Consider the following 23,148-nt stretch of genomic DNA (forward strand, 5'->3'; position numbering starts at 1 on the left):
GGTGTTTACAGTGAGTTTGTAAGGGGTTGGGATTGAAACTTTTGAGAGCTCACGGCTTTCTTTAGTCTACAGCTCGCAGCGCGTTGCTACCCCGGACCGGGCGGTCTCACCAGGGCGCCGAGGGAGGAGAACCTGGGCTGGAACCTCGGCATGGTTAGGGTCAGAGACGGTCGCTCATTGGTTGGTAAGTTTGGGGGTTCTCGGTGTGCGAACTCCGAATTTGAACTCCGAATCTGGGGCAATGTGGAGGGGGCCCGGTGAGGAAGAGACCTGGCCCGAGCACCCAGATTTCCCGCCACTGGGGGAGGGGGGCTGCTGCTGTCGTCATTCCCGCTCCAGCTGTGGCGTGGTGATGGCGCGAACTGGCGAACAGGTTGCCCCGTGGTCAGTGTCAATGGTAATGTCACATTGCTGAACGGCATTCGACAGCAATAGGGCTCGTTCGTGTAACATTCAGTAGCCCAGTCTCGATGCTAGAGTCGCGATGTGCTGCGTCAATGGCATCTCCACAATCCAGGCCGTAGTCTCTCTTGGAGCTTACGGTTGGTTGAGCTGATTACTTTCGTACTCGTTATGATCCATCCGAACAAATAACAGCTGGAACAGGATGACTTCATTGATGATCAATGTGCTCCCAACCGCAAGAACGCAAGGTCGCGTGTCGTTTGGCGCCAGCTTGCATAAAATACCCTGACCTTGAGATGGAAGGTGATGGATGACGGTAGAACGAGGTGACCGTGAGTGAGTCCTGAGCTTACGGATATGGAGCCAGGGTGCTCGCTGCCTGTTTGTGGAGGGTCCCTTAATTCGATTGTGCACCTCTAGCAAAAGCTGTTGGAGAACTCCTAAAACCACTACTACCTACTGTGCATTCCTCCACACAAGATTCGTCTGAGTGACTTGAAAGATGACAGACTTCGAGAAGTTTGCTGCCGGCTTCCATCTAGCCAACAGTCATCGGTGGAATGCCTGAGTGCTGCAACAACACTGTCAACAGTGCGCTTGGAGTTCCATTGCGCTCGGCCAAGAAGCGATAGCAAACCTCACTAGTACTTGGCTGAAGAACCCTTGCACCCTGCCCACCCCCACCGGCGTTAGCGCGCTGCGGCAAAGGGTACCTAATTCGCGAGGTTCCATTCGCACGCTATAGACGACCGCTGCAGTGCCTCCTTCGGGCTTAACAATTGCAGCAGCCGCCGCTGCACCAGGACGGATATCCAACAGCAGGGTCTGGCCCATCCGGCGCCAGTTGCCCCTCCCCGTGTCTCCAGTCGAGCCCACCGTCACGACAGACATCCAATCTGCGACCGTAGCTACCGACCGGCCACCTACCCTACCTGCCTAACTGACCTCTACCCTGACTTCACCTCGCATTCGGCCGTCCCGTTCCAAAATCCCAACAACGTCCACCTCTCCTTCAACATTTCCCTTTCCTCCTTCTCCTCCGTAACGCCCACAAGCCGCTTCTTGGCCCTTGACATATTCGCATCCACCGTCGCATTACGACGCCAAAGACGATTACTTCATACCTTAGCACCTCGACCGCTTTACCTCATCCACCCCAAACGAGGCCATGGCCGACAATGCAGAGGGCACCGCCGATGCCCAGGTCACCTTCAAGGTGAAGACGGGCCAGGACAGCAACCATACCATTACCATGTCCGAGGCTGCCACCGTGCTGGACCTCAAGACCAAATTGTCCGGCGAAGACTTTGAGAATGTCCCTGTCGAGCGCCAGCGTCTTATCTACTCTGGCCGCGTCATGAAGAACGACGACACACTCGGAACCTACAAGATCAAGCCCAATAACACCATCCACATGGTCAAAAGCGCCGCCAGCAACCCGGCGCCCCAGCCCGCCGCTTCTGCCTCGACACCTGCCGCCCCCGCCGTCCCTTCCAACATGGCTGCGGGCACCGCGAACAACATTCTTGCTGGCCTGACCGGAGCCAGATATGCTGGCCACATTAACCTGCCAAGCCGCGAGACATTTGGAGCTGACGGAGGAGTGAGTCTCTGCATGACCATGTTCAACCACTGCGTAGCATCATCTAACCTTACGTGCTGCAGATGGGCGCCCCGCCATCCGACGACCAGCTGGCCCAGATGCTTTCCGACCCCTCCATGCTGCAGACCATGAATGCTGCCCTCGACAACCCCGACTTCATCAACTACATGATTCAGAGCAACCCTCACCTGCGCAATGTGCCCAATGCCCGAGAGATCATCCAGTCACCTTTTATGCGCCAGATGATGACAAACCCAGACATGCTCCGCAATGTTATGCGGATGCAGCGCAACATGGCCGGAGGAGGTGGTAATGCTGCCTTCCCGGCACCCGGTGCCACCGACACCACTCCGGCTGAGGCTGCCGCTGCTGGTGCCAACCCCAACAACGCACAACAGCCGTTTGGCTTCCCTGGCGGCCTCCCGGGGTTCGGCGGTATGGAAGGGTTGGGTGACCTGGGTGCGCTCTTTGGCCCCGGCAGTCCCTTTGCGCCTCAGCAACCAGGTGCTGGCGCGGGCACAACGCCTGGTAATAATGCGCAGAACACGGCAGCTGCAGGAGCTACTGGAGCGACGACGGACGACCAGGGCGCAAACACCACATCAAGCCCACCCCCGGCCAATCCTTTCGCTGCTCTCTTTGCTCCTCCTCCGTACGCAGCGCAGGGTCAAGGACAGGGCCAAGGACAGGCCCCGGCAAACCCCTTTGCCTCCCCCTTTGGCCAGATCAACCCGGAGATGATGCAGCAAATGATGAACATGTGGGGTCTCGGCGCAGGTGGCAATGGTGGCGGCGGTGGCTCTCCGGCTCCTCCAGACAACCGCCCTCCCGAAGAGCGCTACGCCGAGCAATTGCGCCAGCTCAACGATATGGGCTTTTTCGACTTCGACAGAAACGTGGCGGCCCTGCGCCGGAGTGGTGGAAGCGTGCAAGGCGCGATTGAGCATCTTCTCAGCGGCTGATGTTGACATTTGAATGCATGACCGGAAAGACGGGGAAGTCGAGAGAAGCAGGGGGTGGTTCGGTAGGATGATTTGCGTCATAGAGAGATGCACAATTTAATAGCTGGTAGGCTGGTCACGAGAGAAGCACATACCCTACCTAGTTGCCTGAGACTTTGTCTCTGGCAGTTTTCGAGGCGACAGGAAATTGAACTGGCACGATATTTATGACAGCTTATGAAAGTCTCCATGGGATGTCTGGCAATGAGAGAAACCATAAGCTAGGGATTTTTCCGTTTGACTACTCAATCACCTAAGTCTTGTAGCACACTTTTCTGGAAGTTTAAATAAACATATTCCAACAACCAAAGATCTTGCAGAGCATTGATATGTTCGTTGCGGCTTGGTGTTTATCATTTGGCTTCCATGCCAGGACGCGATATGGCTCGGATGGGGCAATTAAACCGGCGGCCCAGAAAACGTGCACGTTTAGCTTCCGTCCACTACAGCTCGCCATCAGCCTCTCCATTCCCTCGGCGATGGCTTAACCCTGCCCACTCGACACCAAACTCATTCGAAGGAAGATGTAGCCATCATGATTCAAGGCATCTTCTATGCTCGATTCTTTCCTAAGGAGGGTATGTCATAGTCTCATTCAGCCCCCACAGCTCAACGCCTCATTCAAAGCGACTCATTAATGAACATCGCACGCACACATACTCCATTCACTCACTCTGGCAATCATCGCTGACCACCACTCTATAGGCCCGCACATCGTGGCCCAGTCCCCGCCAGGATGCATAACCTCCTCACCGGGCGCGACGAAGTCGCCGCTGATCGACTGGGAGGTGATGCAGGAGTACATTGTACCGCGCAAGGCCTTCTTCAACCGGTACATGACGGTGCAGGACCCTGAGGGCAAGTATGCGGTCCTGGGCTTCCCCGTGCTGATCCCTCACTCCAAGTACCAGCGCAACGAGTTCATCTTCAACTTCGGGCTTGTGCTGGACGCCGACGCGGACCTTGCGCAGTACGAGCCCGTCGTGCGGAGGCTGGCGGTCACGTTCAAGGAGATGGAGAAGCAGAATGAGTACCTCAGCCAGGAGGGCACCGGCGGGAGCGGGGGAGATAGGAGGCCGATTGAGATCCTGTTGGAGATTGTCAAGGAAGATTTGAATAACTATGGCGAGTGCATGATTCCCGTCGGTAAGTCTATTTTCTCTCTTGCTCCCTCCGTGTCGTCCTGTTTTACATGTGCATGTGGCATACCATATTCTGACTCAAAGGGCAGACGATGCAAACACAATCAACATGAAGCTCTTCCCGCACCACGCCAACCCGCCGCAGGTGAGGGGCTGGCACGTCCCCGTCGCCAAGATGAAGTTCGCCGAGATCGTCGACCAGACGTGGGACCTGACGATGCAAAAGGTCGTCGCGCACATTGACGGCGTCAACGACGTCCGCCGCATCGCCTGGCTCGCCGACGTCTCCCTCGACCTCGCCACGCTCGCGCTGCGCCACCTGCTCTACTACGACACCATCCTGCTGCTGGACATGTTCTTCTTCAGCAGCTGCTACGCGCCCCGCCCGGGCATCCACGACTTCGTCGCCGACAGGGACGGCATCGTCGACGAGTGCGCCGCGTACGTGTGCATCCACGCCCGCCAGCGCGTGAGCAACTTCATGCTCGTCAAGCTGATGACGAGCTTCTGCATGAGCAAGAGCGTGATGGAGTGGCTGCGGACGCACCAGGAAGCCGGCTTTGACGTGCTGCGATACGTCGACGTGAGGAGGCTCGTGCAGTTTGGCGTCATCAAGGGGTGCCTATACCGCGTGCACAAGTACGTCGTCTCAAAGCAGTACCTGGCGGCGCTGGCGACGGGCCAGGCGAGGCCCAAGGCCGGGGGGGACCCGTTGCAGCAGTACACAGACGGGTGCCACTCGTTTGACCAGATCATCACGGAGAAGAACCTCACGGATGCGGAGATTATGGAGAAGCTCAAGAGCTTGCCGGTACCGACCGGGGATTTGACGGTATTTTATCGCTAAGATGACAATGGGTCTGTGTGTGGGGGAGGGGGATGGCTTGAGAGAAGTTCTACCTCGATGAGATAGTCGGGGTTTCTTGTTTTTATTTTGTTTTTACAGTTGTTCCAGTGGTAATATACAAATCATTGTAACAGACAGTTGTACATGGTATCGCGTGATACATAAGCCTTGAGGCCAGGGCTCCCGCCGCTCCCCTTCTACTGCGACTTCTGAACCTCCTCAAACGCTTGTTGCCGCTCGCTTTTCTTGGGGAACTTGATGTCTGGGTTGTTGACAACAGTAACCTCCTCCTCCTCGGCGGCCAGCTTCTCCTTGAGCATCTCCTCGAGCTCGCGACGCGACAGCTTTCGGCCCTCGGCCTCGGCCATCTCCTTCAGCTGCTGCATCATAACGCGCGTCTTGCCCTTGAACGGCTCTCCAGGGTACGCCTTGCCGCTGTCCTGCCACTCCTTGTCGCTGACGACCTCGATGATGCGCACGTTGTGCTTGCCCTTGCGGATGATGAGGACGCGACCGTCGATCAAGAACTTGGGCACATCCTGCGGGTACCAGAGCTTGACGGGCGTCCAATCGAGGTTTCCGGGGACGAGGCCGCGCATGTCCTTGCCGGGGGCGGCGGCGACGTAGGCCCCCGAGGCGCGGGCAATGCGGTGGCCCTCGCTGACGGAGGATGCCAGGCCGGCGGCGTAGAGGATGCGGGCGATGCCCTGGTTGTAGATGAGGTGTTCGGGGAGCTGCATGTCCATCTTCGGGGCGTTGTTCAAGGTGGTGGGGCGGCCCTCGACGGCCTTGTAGGTGGCCGAGGTGTCCTGCACTGCCTCGGGGGTGACGCCCACGAACTGGGTGCCGGAGCCCTTGCTGTACATGAACTTGTGCTGCTGCTGTTCTCTGATGGCGACATCGGCACCATGAACCAGGGACAGGACTTCAAAGGCGAGGGTGTGCTGGGCAATTCTCTGGGGCGGGTCTTGCGCGTGCTTTACCATCAGCCTCTCGATATCGGCTGTGGGGAGGAAGGTGAAGAGCTTGAGCAACTTCTCGACCTCGCCATCCGATCTCCTGGCAAAGTATCCGTAGAGATCAAAGGCGCTGGTCATGAAGGAGTCAAGCCAAACGGCGTTACCCGCGCTCTTGCCGAACTTGGCGCCCGCGCTGTCCGTCAGGAGCGGCACGGTGAAGCCGATGGGATCGTCTTTCCAGGTCTCGGAGAGTCTCATATTGGGGTTCTCTTCCGAAGACCGGATTGTCTTAACGGCCTCAATGCCCGTTACGATGTTGCCGAATTGGTCGGAACCTCCAATCTGCATCTGGACACCCAACTTAGAGTACAGGTGCCAGAAATCCCATCCTTGCATTAGCGGGTAGATGAACTCCGCGAGAGACATGCCGTCTCCCTTTTCCATCTTGTTCTTGACGCTGTTCGTTTATGCTGTCAGTAACCTAGCCCGAGGAGGATGGGTTAACAACCAGAACTCACGTATCGCGGCCGAGCATCGGCCCTATCCGCATGTATCGGCCCAGTCTCTTCATAACATCGTACATCGGCAGGCTCTGCCACCACATGTTGTTGTTCACAAGGTGTCTCTTGGCCGCCCAGTCCGGCTCTGTGCCATACTTCCGCCCAAGCGTCTCGACATTGGCCCAAATTTTCTTCAACTGGTAGTGGATCTTGGTGATGTTCATTGACACCTCGCTATTCGCCATAACCTCACGGGTCTTCAACCGGTCCGTCGGGTCGCCTATCCTGCCTGTTGCGCCTCCAACCAGCGACACGGCCGTGTAACCATGGAGGTACATCCAGAAAAGGGGCATGAAGGGGAGAAGATGGCCAACGTGGAGAGATGCGGCTGTAGGGTCGATCCCGACGTATGCGCCTATTCGCTTGGTTCGCAAGAGCTCTTTGACTTGTGGTGTGCGCCTGTGTGGTCGCATCAGCATATTTGCCTCGAAGAGGAGGGGCCTGCGGCGGCGCTGCGAAGCTCACCCTGCGATGTCTTTGACGTAGCCTCGCTCCTCAAAGACGTCCCAAATATTTTGAATGTCACCTTGCTGGATAGCCTCGGCGCGCTTTGCCCATTCCTCCTCCCCGGTCCTGCGCTTTTCCACGACCTTCTGTGACACCCATCTTGCTCGGGCTTGCTGCAAATGGGTCGCTGGAAGCGCGGCGCATCGTCTGCAGATATTCCGCCGCAGTTCAGGGAGGCGCGACCCCAATGTCGACGACATGGCGAGGGTTTTTCGTCAGTTAAATAATAAGAAAACAAATTTTTTTATTATCAACACATTGAAAGGAATGACGGGCGAAAAGTACAGCAATCAATGAACCCCAAGTTAGAGATCAACCCTGCAATCGACTCACTCAGGATGGCTACACCCAAGACCCAGCTGTCGCAAATCGGCCGAGCTCCAAAAATTTCCCGGCTTATCGCAAACTCGATAAGAGAGCTGGTACGCGTCTACATTAGTCCGACATCCGTCCGATCTTTCATCGCGGAATCACGTGGAGTCGACCGGAGAAGACCTGACCAATCACGGAACTGGGAATTCCAATTCAGCCCATCCTCGGTAAATGGAATCCTCGATGATGCTTCCGATCAAGCGCCTCATCCACTTGAACTTCTTCCCCAGCTAAACCCCCAAGAACGAAGCCCACTCTCCCCGAACCCCAATTGACGGCCTGTGAACCCCCGCGATCACCATGGCTTCGATTGTGCGACCTGCTCTGCTCCGGCAAACCGCCACGGCGGCCCGTATGGCCAAGGCCTCCCCGATTCGTTCCGCCTTCATCAAGCCGGCCGCCCAGAAAGAATTCGTGAACAACTCGATAAGAGTCGCGGCCTTCCACAACACCGCCAAGAGGAATCTGTTGCCCGTCGGACCTCGTACGTATCAGTCTTTGCTCCTGAATTTACCCGCGAACCATGACTAACTTATTTCCACAGAGGTTATTCAGGGTGGAGGTACGACAACTCCATGAAAGTCAATATTGAAGTGCGAACCAACCTAATCTGTGATGTTTAGTCAACGACCCTGCCCCTGTTCCTCCCCCGAGTCCCTCCCACGGCTCCTACCACTGGACGTTCGACCGCCTCCTCGCCGCCGGCCTCGTTCCCATCACCATCACCCCCTTCGCTGCCGGTTCCCTGAACCCCGCGACGGACGCCGTCCTCTGCGCCCTGATCCTCATCCACTCCCACACCGGCTTCCAGAACATCATCATCGATTACGTTCCCACCAAGCACTACCCCAAGTTGCGCAAGGCTACCATGTGGGGCCTGAACCTGGCGACCGCCCTGGTCGGCCTTGGGCTGTACGAGTATGAGACTAGCGACGTCGGTGTCACCGAGGCTGTCGCACGTCTCTGGAAGGCTTAGATGGGGTGGATTTCGTTGTCTTGTTAGCGCCTGTAAAGGTTAATGTTCGAAATCGTTACCGAGCAGCAACCTTCCACCGACAGGTAGATCGTGGAAGGATGCAGCGGGAAAGAGAATTCGCCAGACCCCGGTGCCGATGAACGGCACGGGGGTCAGTTAGTTGTATGTGTGATTCGGGGGCGCCAGGGTTTAGAATTGGAATGGCCAGTGTACAATCACCAGTCTAGGCAAAATTGGATTCTTTGTCAATGAACTCAGCATGGCACCTTTCGGGGGTCAATGTAAGTGAATGCTTCATCCGCTAGTAGAAAAAGAACGGCTGAAGCCATCGTCTCGTTGACGCTGCCTCGTCAATTGTAACCATGGCCAGTTTTGAAACAACATGCCACTCGAGGCACTTGAATTTCACGGCTTAGGGGTGGACTTGCGCTATCATGACGAATCTTTGGCATGTCGGAGCAGATCGGGCCAAGAGCCTTGGTGAAAAGGGGGGAAGCAAACTTGAACACCTTACCCACCTTGCGAGAAGCACATTCTCAATATCACTGACTCATGGCTCTACGGGAGGCCTTGTCCCCGCTGTGATCAACTGCGCGATCTAGGTTGCCTCGTGTCCAACTGTCGTAATCGATCAATCGACACGTTTAGTTATTGGCCATTGGGGTTCGCAGGTTTGAAGCTAGCCAAACGTTTGATGTTGTTGTCTTTGGGCCTTAATGATATGAAAAGAAAAGTATACAAAACAGCCAACCCCAAAGTAATTCAGGTGCTATAAGCGGCCTTGTGCTTTTGGGCCATATTTGGAATCTACCCTGATTCAAACGCCCTTGCGATATCGCTAGTGCTGTCAGATCGGCCATGCCAGCCAAGCACTGAGTTGGTCAACTGGTCAAGTCAAGTGTCACCGCGGCGTTCACGTTGAGTTTCAGCAGAGTGATAAGGAAACCTTGGGTGGTTCATCAACGCTAAATAACATCACTACTATCTCCTAACTTCCAACACATTCCATGGAGGCGAATACATGTGCCATCCTGTAAGCAAATTCCAAAACATCGTACCATTCTCGTCATATTCACAGATCCCATATTCAACCTTTGAAGTCCAACCCCATCATCATAATAACCCTTATAGCTCTAATAAAGATACGTCTTACTAGTGACTAAAAACGCAGCTCTAAGCTGAGAGGGAGAAGCTCGTGATCTCAGAACCGCCCATGCGGTCCATTTCGGGGGTTGGCGGCGGAAGGTTCTCAACCTTGGTATTGATCCAGCATGACGCGTACATGTTGACACGGTCGATGCAGGCACCATTGGTCCGGGCACCAACGCACTTAGGGGAGAAGCCGTGAGCCTCGAATACCTTGATGTACCAGGGGCTCAGAGCTGATGAGCGCAAGAGCACCCGGCCGCCCATCTTGAGCGCGCGGTTAAGTTTCGTAATCTGTGCCGCCGCCGCCGGGGAGCCAGGGTCAAACCAATCCATGCTGTCCATGATGACGGCGACGGTCAGTGTGCCAGGCGTGATGCGGTTGATTACCTCGTCGATCTCGTCCGTGTGGATACGCAATCCATCAAAGGCGTTAGGGCGCGAGAGTTTAGCGTGTGCCTTCTCAGAGAGGTAGTCAGGGTGGCAGCGCCTCGTGAAGTCGCCGGTCATACAGACGTGGTAGTAGGGGTTATTGGCAGCGATGTGTGTTTGCTCGGCGACGGGGTCGAGGGTGTCGACCATGTACCGCCAGATGGCGTGGGAGCGGACCTTGCGGGCCGTCGGGGTTGGACCCTTGACGGCCTCGCTCTCGGCGTGGTCGTTCTCGATCATGGCGAGCTGGTTCTTGGGGACGCCAAGGGCGGCCCAGAGGAAGCTCTCCTGGCTGACAACTAGTTTGCAAACAAGCTTGGAGAGAAGGGCGGGTCGAATCTTGTTGCGCCAGACCTCGCGCTGCTCGTTGAGAGTCTTGGTGGAGAGTAACTCCTTAACGGCAGCCCGGCAACCGAAAACGCGCGATATCCAGCGGAAGACACGGATGGCGTGGCGGGAGCCGCCAGTGTCGTAGAGACCATAGCCCTTGGTGTTCGCAAATACGTGAACGTTCTTGAGCCAGTACTGGAAGGCACGACTGGAGAGATGAGGGGAAAGCTTTGTGATAAGCAGCGAGCGGAATTCGGGATGCTTGCCCTCTCCGAACAGCTTCCAGAAGTCTTCGTAGGGAAGCGCTGTGTAAGAGGCGACCTTGAGCTCAAGGAGGTGGTTCTGTGTGGGGTTCAAGTCGACAGCATGAATTCTGGCCGGGCTCTGCATCGCGTATGAGAGAATATTGTCACCGGCACTGGTGATGGCCAGCACCACGTCGTCCGAGCCAAGATTGAGCAGGCGCTCATCCACGCGGGAGTCCTCCCAAGTGAAGGCGTAGATGTACTCGTCGTTGAACTGAGTATGCTTTTGAAGCTGGTCGTCATAGTAAATGCGCCAATGGTGGTTCTGGTAGAAGAACGAAGGCAAAGGCAAGGTCGCCGAGAGGTTCTGAATTGCTGCCATGAAAGCCTTTGAGCGGATCTCGGGTGCAGATCTTTCGATCGCACGAGTGAGAGCATCACCCTGGTTGGCGGGATAGAGGTAAGGCGACTCCGTGGCAAGTGCATCAATCTTCTCGATGATCTCGTGTGGGAGGCTCGAAGAAGAGAAGGGCTTCTTGTGGCAGCCAACCCAAACATAGTAGGGAATGCGACCAAGAGCGTGGTTGCGGGTGTTGACAGTGAGTACTGTTCCAAACTTGTACTCGAGATAATCCCGACGACCGGCTTCAAGACCGACACGGTCGAGGTCGAACCAAGCGCGCCAGAACGTTCTCAAGAACCAATTGACATGACGGCCGACAAGTCCACCAGTGTAGTTGCGGAAAGCAAAGTCAGTCTTGGACTGAACATAGAAATCGACAACTCCCATCACGCCGTCTGGGCACAGAAGCGAGGTAAGCGAATCGATGACAGAGTAGTAGTCAGGCTATTTTCACAGAGTTTAGTTACAGCTGGCTTGAAGAGTGCGGCTTTAGAAAACTTACAATCATAGACAAGCTGTACGACATGGTGATGAGATCAGCTCCGCCATGCTCTGCACGTTTGTGGGAGAAGTAGCTCAAGACAGGCGAGCGCGGCGGCAGACGATTGCTTGGAAGATCATTTTCATAATCCTCGAGTCGAAACTTCCTTGCGTCCTCACAGACGACCTTGACATTTTTCCAGCCAAGACGTTGGAAGCGCTGTCGGGCAACTTCGCAGAGGGACGGGGAGAAGTCGACGAGGTAGACGCTGGAGAAGAACTCGGGAACATTGACAAAGCTAGACATGGCCTCAATGTTCCAACCCGTTCCTCCGCCGACCTGTTTACCATGTCAGCGTAAACTTGGATGTATTGCAACGGGTATAGCGACTCACATCAACCCAAATTCGTTTGGCCTTGTCGCCTTTCTTTGGGCTTTTGGCTTTCAGCTGTGCTGCGACAAGCGCAAGCATGTCCTCTCTGCCTTGCAGAAGGACCTTCCTGGTTGCATCGTAAGCGCCGGCTTGCTTCTTGTAGAAGCTCTCGAGGGCGTCCTGTTGGTTGCCCTTCTTGTCGCCATTATGCGGTTTGATGAAGCAGGAGTAGAAAAAGAGCAAGAAAGACTTGAGGAGGGTAGGAGCCTCGTTGCTCTCCGACTCATTTTTTGAGAGGAGCTTGGAAAAGAGCAGGCCGCTAAGAGCTACTGCGCTGAGCCCAGCAAACGTTGTTTTGAGATCAAAGTCGAGGGGCAATATGTTACCACCAAGAGAAGCCATGGTATTCTCTCATTGCTCTGGGCGTAGAGAAGGTGCGTTGAAGCGGTTCTGGTGCTCTTGGCAAGTTGAATTGACAACAATGGGATAATATAACGAGGCAGAAAAAGAAGACCGAAGAGAGGGAACATCCGCAATGCGAGAGACACCGCCAGTGATATATAGACCTCCCATATCCAACGACTGCGATGTATATACGAGATCACTCGATCCGTCCACAAGTATCGTCTACATCCTGCGGATGTTTGCAACTTGCTGGGTAGTGAGGTAGCAAGTACGTAGCATATCAGGTAGGTCTAACAGAGAGATGTGACATGTTGTCATCATAACCGCACTGCTCGAGGGAAGAATCGCAGTTGAGGCCCTGGGCTGTCCTGGACCCTGAAGAAAGAACCCCACCAAAAGCATCTCAATTGATCCAACCCCGCCAGCTCGTTGTCGAGCACTAGCGTGGGTGAAGTCAAACACGGATGCCCATGTCAGCCCCTGTGGGCCAACTCGTGTCGACCAATGGCCAGAGCACATGGGTCAACCATCTGGATGTCAACCACTGAGCTGGTGAATCGAAACTATCCGAGCTATTGTGCCTTGCGCCAATCTTTTGTTAGTTTAATGGCACGGGAAACTACAAGACGCGCCAGTTTCCCTCTTCCGAGCCTGTGGGGTGCCGGTCCTGTATGTGAGAGCCAATGGGCGAACCTTGTGCTCTGCCTAAGCTTCTCATCACGTCGATGCTTCAGGTTCCATCAAAGGACAAGCCACGTAGACTTTGCCTCTATGTGAGTCGCGTTAACCGCGTAATGAGACCAAACAATCCATGCCATTAAGGAGTTATTGATGGTTGAAACGCGGGAGGTAAAATTGGCCACGAGGTGAAATTTGTGCGACTGAGTAAAAGTCTAGAACGGCTAGCTGTAGCCTGTCAATCGACGAGCGGCAAACCGTCCGCCTAGCTAGGACATTTGCTTGCTACCATGCATAACTGTAGCGTAGCATACCACCACAATTGGAATGCAATCTGTCCAGGATTGGGCCGCCAAGGCACGATGCCAATGAGAGAAGGGACCTGGAGCACATGGCACCCTCTACAGCCCCTAAGATCTTCATAGTGGAAGAGAGTTTGCTATCCTACGCAAGAGATAAGTCTTGTGTGGATTTCGTTGGTCAATGGTTAACGGAAGAGCATCCGGGAGGGTGGTTCAAGCTCCTCGCGTCGAGACAATGCCGACTTTAGGAGGAGAAGACGCGACAGCCGAGTCTTGCCGGAGTAATCTTTCACTGAAAAGCCGAGAAGGTGGCCATTGGCTTCGCATAAATAAACCAGCCGTGCTCATTATTACTGTTAGGGAAGACCAACACATCCATGACTTCCTGAATAAGGATGCGTTGTATATAACATTTATTTATCCCCTCCCATCGAAGCCGCTACCAAACTTGGCTGACCCTTTGAAAGGTGCCTAACCATCCTCAACCCCCACAACCCGGACGGGTTCAAAGACGGCCACGCCCACGGCAGACCTGTTTCTGGTGATGACTCTTGTCTAATCACTCTTCTGATACCAACATGATGCTTTGAATCACGTTGAAGCTTTCAAACTACAACTGCAATGGCAGTCAGCAAGCTGCTAGATGGGGTGTAAATAGATGACTATTTACTACCATCTCGGCGCGCATGCCACATTGTGTACATTGATCTATCAAACAAGCAGTGTATGCAATGTCAGTGACTGATGGAGACAACACAACACATTGCCTTAAAAGACAGTGCGGTCATGGTCTATAGAAGCCAAAAAGCAGCAGCAAAGGATATGAATTCTATGAACACTGCATTCGGAGAGGTTTAAAGCTCGAACAATTTCCATCAACTCCCAGCGTCTGCTTCACAGGTACCGTATGTCCCTAGCTCACTGTGTAATTAGGTGCTATGTCGAACAGCACGTTGGCGTAAGAACCCTTCCCGTCTACTTCACGCCAGGAGCGCCCAATGTAAACTTGACACTCACATCATGAAGTCCACGATTGTAAGAAGTTTGATATGTTGCACATCAGACTATTTTGAGATTGATAAATAACATACTGCAAATTCATAGGTTATACGCAAACTGACTCTTTGTAGTTCAGTAGACTAGCTCAAAGCTATCAGCACTAGAAAACCCAGGGCTTCCTCAGTGTGCGGTGTTTCCGATACCATGGCTTTCGAGCATCAAAGGCACATATATTTGAACACAATTTGGACAAGTATATCCGTAACTCATTCTGACTAAACGTGTTCGGGTTTCGATGATAGCACTTTATGTGCCTCTTTGTTATCCCATAACTAAAACTGCAAACTTAACATTGCAACCCAATCGGAAAGTCAATCCAAGTACATTCTCGACACAATGTGATGAAACTCGACGCCTTGAAAACTCAAACCTGTTTTTCACCAAAATCCAATCGCATATTTCAATTTATTGCTATCTAAACGACATGAATCGCCCTCTAAACTATCGTTACATCACTGCCGCTGATTTTGGCATCTACCATCTGCCAGGGCGACAGGAAACAATCGCCCCTTGCAAATGCGGAGGGATATTGCCGCTCGCTGTTCAAGTTCTGAGCCAGCTTCAAACCAAAACGATTTTCTAATATCCAACAGATGAAGTTCCAAACAGAGTTTTCTTGTCGGTGTAAATGCGACGATGCCGGCTCCGGCTCCGAAACTCTCAACCGTGGCACCGTGGATTCGATGCCCGGGCTTGGGGGAATGACATGCTGGACAGCATCCGTTCTTCTTTGTAATTTGGGTAAAATTCGGTTAGCAGGATGTTCTAATGGACGTAAGGTGAGTGAGGACAGCCTCCCGAGTCGGGTCCGTCAATTCGGCAGAAGCCGGTGGTGGAGCCATGCTGGCCGGTGTCAGTTGCGGTCTCCAGCGGGGCGGATATGCCCGCGACCTTTTTAACGGCTTTCAAGTCGGCCAGGGGGCAAGTCAATTGGTACAAGAAAGGCATCCAAGCCTCTTGATTTTTTTCCTTTTCTTTTGTGAGCGATGACTGTTCATACTACCACTTGCCAATATGTTATCCCCAATCCAGCTGGTGGCCCTTTGTCTGCGTGGCTTCTTCGTATCTCACTTTGAATAGCATGGAGATCACCGGGTTTTCTGGGCGTTGAGGTATCTTCATTTTCAGTGATTTGCCACATTGGCTATTGGCGATATCTTCAAGAATTTCCATTGCCACCATCAGTATGGATCGGAATTGCTTTGTTGTCGTGGACACTCTTCAAACTTCAAAAGCTGTAGCAGTTCTCTGTCACAAGTGGAAAGAAGACCAGATCGCAAGCAATATATCCAGAGGGCGAATTACTGCCAAAATATCATTGATCGCGAATTATTACAGCGTCTGGCCATTAAAAGCCATGGCAGGAAAACAGGTACATTTATAAAATCTCAACGCTGTACTGGGGATGAGGGCGGAGTGCCTGATGTGATTGTGCAAATTACCTTCAACACAGCTCCTCAATGAACCCAGCTGCTTGGAAGCCGTGGCACTAGCTAGTATTGGATAACCTTGGCCAGACGCCGTGTTGTAAAGCCACACTATAGTGTGATGCATGCATTACTGCTAAGATGCCTGTGTGTGGAATGAGAAGCACAGAATTCTAAATTTCTGGGCATTTTGTATTGCAAAGGGAAATAAATAGACGCAACGCCGCAACACGGCAGAGAGGACGAGGCTTCTGATGGAAGATGCAGGTTGTTGGTACGGATACCTAGGTGTCACAGGGTGACCGTGGGCCTTAAAGCCAATACTACCGCTAATGGAGTACGTACATCCCCCAGACTTCCGCGGGTGACCCCAGGGTGCGCACATCACAGACAAGCAGGGGCGCTTCGACCCATACATTCCGCGACCAGCGGCCAATCCAGTAAGCAGGTTTGGCGTGCAGGGCGGCGCGATCTCGACTGCCAGTGACCCTCGACGTCAAATACCGAACCTACACTTCAACATCTCTGATTCATCCCAAACCCCGACAACGAGGACGCGCATGTTCCAACCTCATCCCGAGCTGGGTTTCACCTGTGAAGTTCGACCAGAGGCAGCCCGCGATGCCTCCTGCAGCGAGCCAAAAAGGCACCGGCAAGAAGGCTGGGCCTGGCGCCATGCGACAGCGCAGCCGCAACACGACACCCAGCTCCGTTGTCCCGTCCGCCAGCTTGCCGCCCATCGAGGCCGTCGACACCGAGTATCTCGAGCTGCGCGTGGAGCAGTTCCGCAACCTCAACTATGACGACCTCGTCGACCAGGGCGCATCCAACGCCGTCATGCCCGACTCTAAGAGCCTCGACGGCATGATAGCTCGCCTCCAGCGCCTACAGGAAACCATCGACAGACGCAGCAACTTCTGCGATAGGGGTATGCGGATATTAGCCAGCACGCGCAAGCAATATGTCAACGACGTCGAAGAAAGCACCAATGACGCTGGCAAGGCTGAAGGAGAAGGCAAGAAGACCGGCAAGACGAACAAGAAGAAGAGGAAGGCTGCCGATACCCTGGCACCCCCCCAGGACGGGGGAGTCGGTAGGTCCCTACCCTTTCTTGGCCCTGTGCGGCCTAGTGCTCTTTCACTTTTTTACTTGGTTTGTTCGTGGGGCATGCGATGCTCATCGGGAGCTCACTTCGTCACGGCGAGTAATTCTCGTATTCACCACAGTACTGACCTCACCCGCTACCGCAGAGCGATCATCCCCGCTTAGGGAATCCACTAAACCACGAAAGCTTTCGCGCGACAACGACTCGGCCAGTTCTTCCCTGTCACCTGTCGCGCCAGCCACACCATCAGCAATGGAAGTCGACGAGAAGACCAAAAAAGAGGACAATGAGGATGAGGAGGAGGAAAGTTCAGAAGACGAGGGCGCGCCGCCCAAAAAGGCGCAACCCGCCGCGCACACGTTCGGCGACGACCCATCCACCTTCCCCGACCCGACCGTCTACGAGATTCGCCCTACACATCCCGGCATGCCCAACGAAGAATTGCAGGAGATCTACTCTGTTGCCGTTTTCCCCAAGAGCGACCTGGCTGATCTGATTGCTGGCGATCCGCCCGACAAGGATTTTAGCAGTGCCAAGCCCACGAATCAAATCAGCTTTTCGACCTTTTCGACGTACATCGAACCATATTTCCGTCCTTTCGCCGAAGAAGACCTGGCATTTCTTCGAGAGCGTGGCGACCGCGTCGCCCCATTCCATATGCCCAAGAGAGGCAAGAAACACTATACCGAGATTTGGGCCGAAGACGACGGTGCCATGGCGCTAGACAATCCCCAGAACGCACGCGAAAAGCTTGCACCCAACCAAGCCCGCGGCGCGATCGACAACATGGACGACGAGGTCGCCGAGACGGACAAGCTTTCCGTCGGCCCGCTGTTGTCGCGGTTGATGCAGGCCATGCGGCCTGAGAACCGGCCACAGGCGGATGAGGATAAAGGGCCTAACGGTGTCACGAATGGCGACATTACCATGAACGGCAGCGTCAACGGCGAAAATGGAGACACACAGCAAAGTTTCAACGATGACAAGGCGCCACCGGTCCCGCCAGCATCGTTCATGCCGGAGTCAAACTCGGAAGCATGGAAAAAGGCTTCGCATCCAAAGCTGGAGTACACGCAAGTCGATGAACGCATCAAGCAGGAATTGAGACACATCGGCTTCCTCCCGCAGGATGGCAATTTCGAGGGCGAGTACGACGGTGCCTTCGACGATGAGGTGGCCGCCCGATTACGATTGCTGCAGGGTCGTTTGCGAGAGCAGATGCTCATCAACGGTGCACGCAAGTCTCGGCTTACGGAGCTCGTCAAGGAGCGTATGGCGCACCAAGAGTACCAGACAATTCTCGAGGATCTCGATACGCAGGTACAGGCCGCATACCTCAAGCGGACGCGCACAATGGGCAAGAGCAAGAAGAACAAGCGTCCAGGCGGAGCCGGGGGTGGCAGTCATGCAGTCGGGGGCGCGGCTGGTATGGCCAGGCCGGGCATCGGCGACATGACCAAGACATTGATGGAGCGGCGCAAGCGTTGGATCGACACGATAGGATCTGTGTTCGACGATGAAAGCCTGGGCAAGGTCCCGCGCAGTTCGGATACCGACTCATCCATCTTCAAGTCTAATGTCATGTCGGACCTGATAAAGAGAGAGAAGCAGCAATGGGACGAGGAGGTCGAGGAGGAGTAATCAGCACGCACTGTCAAGGATAACGGATGATTGTGATTTTTATACGACTAGCACTGGCAAAATATATCGGTTCGGGTTTGGTTCTGGGCGGCGGGCTTTGGGGCGAGAGTCAACCTTCTGACTCGGCTCGGCGGACGGCGTTGGGGATAGCATAGAGGCCTCGTTGTGCATAGGTATCGCCATGGACTTGATATGCAGGGTGGTGATCAGGCCACCGCTAGGTTGTGTCAATGATGAACTGAAATACCAATTTCTCTAAACATTTCGTTTCTGTTTGCACTATATAAGCCCGGGCAAGGCGCCAGGCAGGATAGGGGACGTTGTCGAGGCACAATCTCGTTTTCGCATCAGCCTGTCAATCCGCCACCACCTTGACCGTTTTCGATGCTCGGCTGATTGCCGTTGAAATGTCTTCAATAAGGTACTTGGTGAATGTTCCTGGTGCCCGGTGCCAGTCTCGACTGGATACTAGGTTCAACAATCAAGCGCGTGCATTCGAAGGTCCCACCAGCATTGGCAACTTTGAGGTGTCGCGTGCCCGTATCTTGTTCAAGCTACCCATGGAATCCACTGGGTGTAAACGAAACAGACTGAAGTAGACTGGGGGCTAGCACCGGGATTATTCCATACCTATATCGTTTTACTTTTCTTCTGCTTCATGGCCTGGTTATGTTTGGGTCCCCACACACATGCCTTCGAGGCCATTCTCACCTTGTCCGAACTTGTGCTGATATGGTGCAGATGTGGTAGTAGAAGCGTCAAACTCGGCCGACATGTCTAGCCGTTGGCGTATCAGTGAGAATCGACTTTCTCCAAGGCTTCAATAACCCCTTCGTACCTGCGATTGGAGAGGTGAGCTTCGTTTGTACAAATCACTACACCCTGAATACCCCCGCTCTAGGTCGATGGTATCTATTACCACCTATTCAAGTTGGCTCTCTTTACGGACCTAGCTCGAATTGCCGAGGGACAAGAAAAATAGTGCTGGCAAGCATGATTCAAGCACCATGCCGCGGCGAGCTCGCTGGCGTTCAACAAGGTCACTACTATACAGGTATGCACCTGCGGTGCATTCCACTTTTCAACACCCTGTGACTTCAATTATTCGTCCAACATCATGCCTCGAGTATTTGCTGCTTCTGCGAGCCTGGCATTTGTGTAGGGCTGCTGGCAGACAACCCGTGGTGCCAAAAGTAAACATGGGTGTCTTGTTGATCTTCTGGTCTAGTTTTTTCCTTGCTCCATATCTGGTTTGAGTATGAAAAGATTTCTCTTTCTAAAAGCTTCGTGTTGTCACTTCCCTTGGGGTGTCACTCCCCTCTCTCACAACACGGCACGCTCTCTCCATCACGATACCTTCCTTTACTGCTTCTGCAGAGAGTCAACTCGAGGGAGTTATGGCTCAGAGCCGGGAGTCCTCGATGCCAAGACAGAAACGTGAGAATCGGCTATGAATGTGTACGTCGAGCTAAGTAAGCATGAAGAAGCACTCGGAGCGGCTCGTTGCAGCGGCCAGGATTGACAGGTCTCTCTAGCTTATCGCCTAAAATTGGACGTAATGCCTATTAGACAAACGAGCATCACGTATTGGTGGTTTGGCCGTTGTTTCTCAGGGACCTTCCTTGTGCGGGGTAGTGGAGGGCCAATCAAGCCTATCCCCTCGCGGGACGCACCCAAGGGGCCGGGCCTTATCATCATCCCACCTTTTGGCCGGCGGTCCAGCGCGCCCGAGGGCGATTCGACGGCCGCTCCCTATCAGGACGGGAAACGGGTGCTATGTCTCTGGCGCCAGCCAACTTTTTGAACATCTAATTTAACCCTCTCACCAACAACTACAGCACCCGTATACTGAGAGATTCTTGCTCGAGGTTACGTTTCGCCAGGATGCATCTCGTACCAAAAGAGGTTTGTAGCCTGTGTCCCTCTTACACATCCCTGTCGCTTGGCAAAATTCGACAAAGAAGTGTTAACGTGGGACGCCGTGACTGTAGCTCGATAAGCTCGTTATTTCTCAACTGGGCTCTCTCGCCCAGCGACGGCTCGCCCGGGGCGTCAAGTTGAACCACTCTGAAGCTACGGTACGAAACCCTCTTTTCGCGGTCATATCGCTCATGTCCAAGTCCGCCTGCGCTAACATAAGCCCCCTCAAAGGCATTGATAGCAAGTAACCTGCAAGAGCTCATCCGTGATGGCAACCACACCGTCGCCGACCTCATGAGCCTGGGGGCTACCATGCTGGGAAGACGCCACGTGCTGCCAGCTGTTTGCAGTACTCTTCATGAAATCCAGGTTGAGGGCACGTTTCCCTCTGGGACGTACCTCGTGACGGTCCACAACCCCATCTCGACAGACGATGGAGACCTGGCACGCGCCTTATACGGGAGCTTCCTCCCCGTGCCCAGTTCTGACCTCTTCTCCATGCCCGATGTTGCGGCGTACGAGCCCAAGAAGGCTCCCGGTGCCGTCGTCACGGGGGTTAAGAAGGTTGCTCTCAACCAGACCAGGAACCGGATCAGGCTCAGGGTGAAGAGCAAGGGTGACCGGCCCGTCCAGGTCGGCTCACATTACCACTTTATTGAGACGAACCCGCAACTGGAGTTTGACCGAGAGAAGTCGTATGGCTACCGCCTAGACATCCCCGCCGGGACGTCGGTGCGCTTCGAGCCTGGCGACGTGAAGACGGTCACCCTCGTTGAGATTGGAGGCCACAAGGTCATCCGCGGCGGGAACAATCTGGCCTCGGGAGGGGTTGAGCTCTGGCGCGCCAAGGACATTGTTGAAAAGCTGCAGCTGGCTGGTTTCGCTCACGCGCCGGAGCCGGAGGCCATTATGAACTTTCCCGATGTGTACCAGATGGAGAGGGCGGCTTACGCCACCATGTTTGGGCCGACAACGGACGACCTCGTCCGGCTGGGCAGCACCGACCTATGGATCCGTGTCGAGAAGGACCTCACCGTGTATGGTGACGAGTGTAAGTTCGGCGGCGGCAAGACCCTGAGAGAAGGCATGGGCCAGGCGACGGGCCGGCCGGACTCGGAAACCCTTGACATGGTGGTCATCAACGCTCTCATCGTCGACTGGACGGGCATCTACAAGGCCGATATTGGCGTGAAGGACGGGCTGATCGTGGGGATCGGAAAGGCGGGCAACCCGGACGTCATGGACGGCGTGACGCCCAACATGGTAGTGGGCAGCTGTACGGACGTCGTCGCCGGCGAGGGCAAGATCATCACGGCTGGCGGCGTCGACACCCACATCCACTTCATCTGCCCTCAGCAGGCGAACGAGGCCGTCGCATCAGGCATCACCACGATGCTTGGTGGCGGCACCGGCCCTAGGTAAGAAGCATCCTCCTCTGGTTGTACCCAATCTTTCGTCGTCCTCGACTAACACGCACACCAGTGCCGGCACGAGCGCCACAACCTGCACACCCGGCAAGAACTACATGCGCCAGATGCTACAGGCCTGTGACACCCTTCCCCTCAACATCGGCATCACGGCCAAGGGCAACGACTCTGCGCCGGAGGCCCTGCGCGAGCAAGTCCTCGCCGGCGCCTGCGGCCTCAAGCTCCACGAGGACTGGGGCACCACGCCCGCGGCCATTGACGCCTGCCTCACCGTGTGCGACGAGCTCGACATCCAGTGTCTCATCCACACCGACACGCTCAACGAGTCGGGCTTCGTCGAGTCGACCATCAACGCCATTGCCGGGCGCACCATCCACACCTACCACACCGAAGGCGCGGGAGGCGGCCACGCGCCGGACATCATCTCCGTGGTGGAACACCCCAACGTCCTGCCCTCGTCCACGAACCCGACCCGCCCCTACACCCGCAACACCCTGGACGAGCACCTGGACATGCTCATGGTGTGCCACCACCTCTCCAAGAACATCCCCGAGGACGTCGCCTTCGCCGAGTCGCGCATCCGCGCCGAGACCATCGCCGCGGAGGACGTGCTCCACGACCTGGGTGCCATCAGCATGATGTCCTCCGACTCCCAGGCCATGGGCCGCTGCGGCGAGGTCATCCTGCGGACCTGGAACACGGCGCACAAGAACAAGGTCCAGCGCGGCTTCCTCCCCGAGGACGAGGGGACGGGCGCGGACAACTACCGCGTGAAGCGGTACGTGTCAAAGTACACCATCAACGCGGCCGTGGCCCAGGGGTTCGGGCATCTCGTCGGCAGCATCGAGGTCGGCAAGCTCGCGGACCTGGTGGTCTGGGACCCGGCGTGGTTCGGTACGAAGCCGACCCTGGTCATCAAGAGCGGTCTCATCGCGAGTGCGCAAATGGTTAGTCCTTCCCTCTCCCTCTCCTTCTCCCTCTCTCCCCTCCCCGCGACGCCAGTCGGTCTCTCTGACACTTGCTCCAGGGCGACCCCAACGCCTCGATCCCGACGGTTCAGCCCATCATCGCGCGCCCCATGTTCGCCCCCCTCGTGCCCCAGTCGTCTGTCCTCTTCGTCTCGGCGGCATCCATCAGCTCCGGCGCCATCGCGTCCTACGGCCTCAAGAAGCGCGTCGAGGCCGTCCGGGGCTGCCGCACCGTCGGCAAGAAGGACATGCGGTTCAACGACAGGATGCCCAAGATGCGTGTCGACCCAGAGAGCTACGTCGTCGAGGCGGACGGCGTGGTGTGCGCTGCCGAGCCGGCGGAGGAGCTGCCTCTGACGCAGGCATTTTACGTGTATTGAGAGAGAGTAGCAAGTGGTTGAAGGGGGAGGGAGGAGGATGTGTAATTGTTCAAG

The 23,148-nt window shown here is 55.1% G+C and overlaps 7 protein-coding genes across 7 annotated transcripts; 5 read left to right on the plus strand and 2 right to left on the minus strand.

Moving 5' to 3' along the window:
* Nucleotides 1-1,573: 1,573 nt before the first annotated feature.
* Nucleotides 1,574-2,970, plus strand: EsH8_VII_000706 (ubiquitin domain-containing protein DSK2; the record flags this gene model as incomplete). The annotated part of the gene is made up of 2 exons (XM_083270839.1): nucleotides 1,574-2,008; nucleotides 2,071-2,970. The coding sequence occupies 2 exons, from the start codon at nucleotides 1,574-1,576 to the stop codon at nucleotides 2,968-2,970; spliced, it is 1,335 nt and encodes a 444-aa protein (XP_083128396.1).
* A 574-nt stretch (nucleotides 2,971-3,544) lies between these two features.
* On the plus strand, nucleotides 3,545-4,998 carry EsH8_VII_000707 (nitrogen permease regulating protein NPR2; the record flags this gene model as incomplete). Its single annotated transcript, XM_083270840.1, has 3 exons — nucleotides 3,545-3,587; nucleotides 3,715-4,155; nucleotides 4,241-4,998. The coding sequence occupies 3 exons, from the start codon at nucleotides 3,545-3,547 to the stop codon at nucleotides 4,996-4,998; spliced, it is 1,242 nt and encodes a 413-aa protein (XP_083128397.1).
* Nucleotides 4,999-5,195: 197 nt separating this feature from the next.
* EsH8_VII_000708 (tyrosine--tRNA ligase MSY1) lies at nucleotides 5,196-7,224 on the minus strand (the record flags this gene model as incomplete). The annotated part of the gene is made up of 3 exons (XM_083270841.1): nucleotides 5,196-6,414; nucleotides 6,476-6,916; nucleotides 6,983-7,224. 3 exons carry the CDS (start codon nucleotides 7,222-7,224, stop codon nucleotides 5,196-5,198), a joined length of 1,902 nt encoding a protein of 633 aa, XP_083128398.1.
* Nucleotides 7,225-7,696: 472 nt separating this feature from the next.
* Nucleotides 7,697-8,372, plus strand: EsH8_VII_000709 (CybS-domain-containing protein; the record flags this gene model as incomplete). The annotated part of the gene is made up of 3 exons (XM_083270842.1): nucleotides 7,697-7,880; nucleotides 7,941-7,958; nucleotides 8,020-8,372. 3 exons carry the CDS (start codon nucleotides 7,697-7,699, stop codon nucleotides 8,370-8,372), a joined length of 555 nt encoding a protein of 184 aa, XP_083128399.1.
* A 1,173-nt stretch (nucleotides 8,373-9,545) lies between these two features.
* On the minus strand, nucleotides 9,546-12,184 carry EsH8_VII_000710 (class I SAM-dependent methyltransferase; the record flags this gene model as incomplete). The annotated part of the gene is made up of 3 exons (XM_083270843.1): nucleotides 9,546-11,372; nucleotides 11,431-11,748; nucleotides 11,804-12,184. 3 exons carry the CDS (start codon nucleotides 12,182-12,184, stop codon nucleotides 9,546-9,548), a joined length of 2,526 nt encoding a protein of 841 aa, XP_083128400.1.
* Nucleotides 12,185-16,274: 4,090 nt separating this feature from the next.
* Nucleotides 16,275-18,399, plus strand: EsH8_VII_000711 (histone acetyltransferase NGG1; the record flags this gene model as incomplete). The annotated part of the gene is made up of 2 exons (XM_083270844.1): nucleotides 16,275-16,746; nucleotides 16,904-18,399. The coding sequence occupies 2 exons, from the start codon at nucleotides 16,275-16,277 to the stop codon at nucleotides 18,397-18,399; spliced, it is 1,968 nt and encodes a 655-aa protein (XP_083128401.1).
* Nucleotides 18,400-20,283: 1,884 nt separating this feature from the next.
* On the plus strand, nucleotides 20,284-23,094 carry EsH8_VII_000712 (uncharacterized protein; the record flags this gene model as incomplete). The annotated part of the gene is made up of 5 exons (XM_083270845.1): nucleotides 20,284-20,304; nucleotides 20,391-20,477; nucleotides 20,551-21,737; nucleotides 21,802-22,693; nucleotides 22,774-23,094. The coding sequence occupies 5 exons, from the start codon at nucleotides 20,284-20,286 to the stop codon at nucleotides 23,092-23,094; spliced, it is 2,508 nt and encodes an 835-aa protein (XP_083128402.1).
* Nucleotides 23,095-23,148: the final 54 nt, after the last annotated feature.

Source organism: Colletotrichum jinshuiense, chromosome 7 (assembly GCF_051148585.1).
Source record: "Colletotrichum jinshuiense chromosome 7, complete sequence".
Lineage (NCBI taxonomy): Eukaryota > Fungi > Ascomycota > Sordariomycetes > Glomerellales > Glomerellaceae > Colletotrichum > Colletotrichum jinshuiense.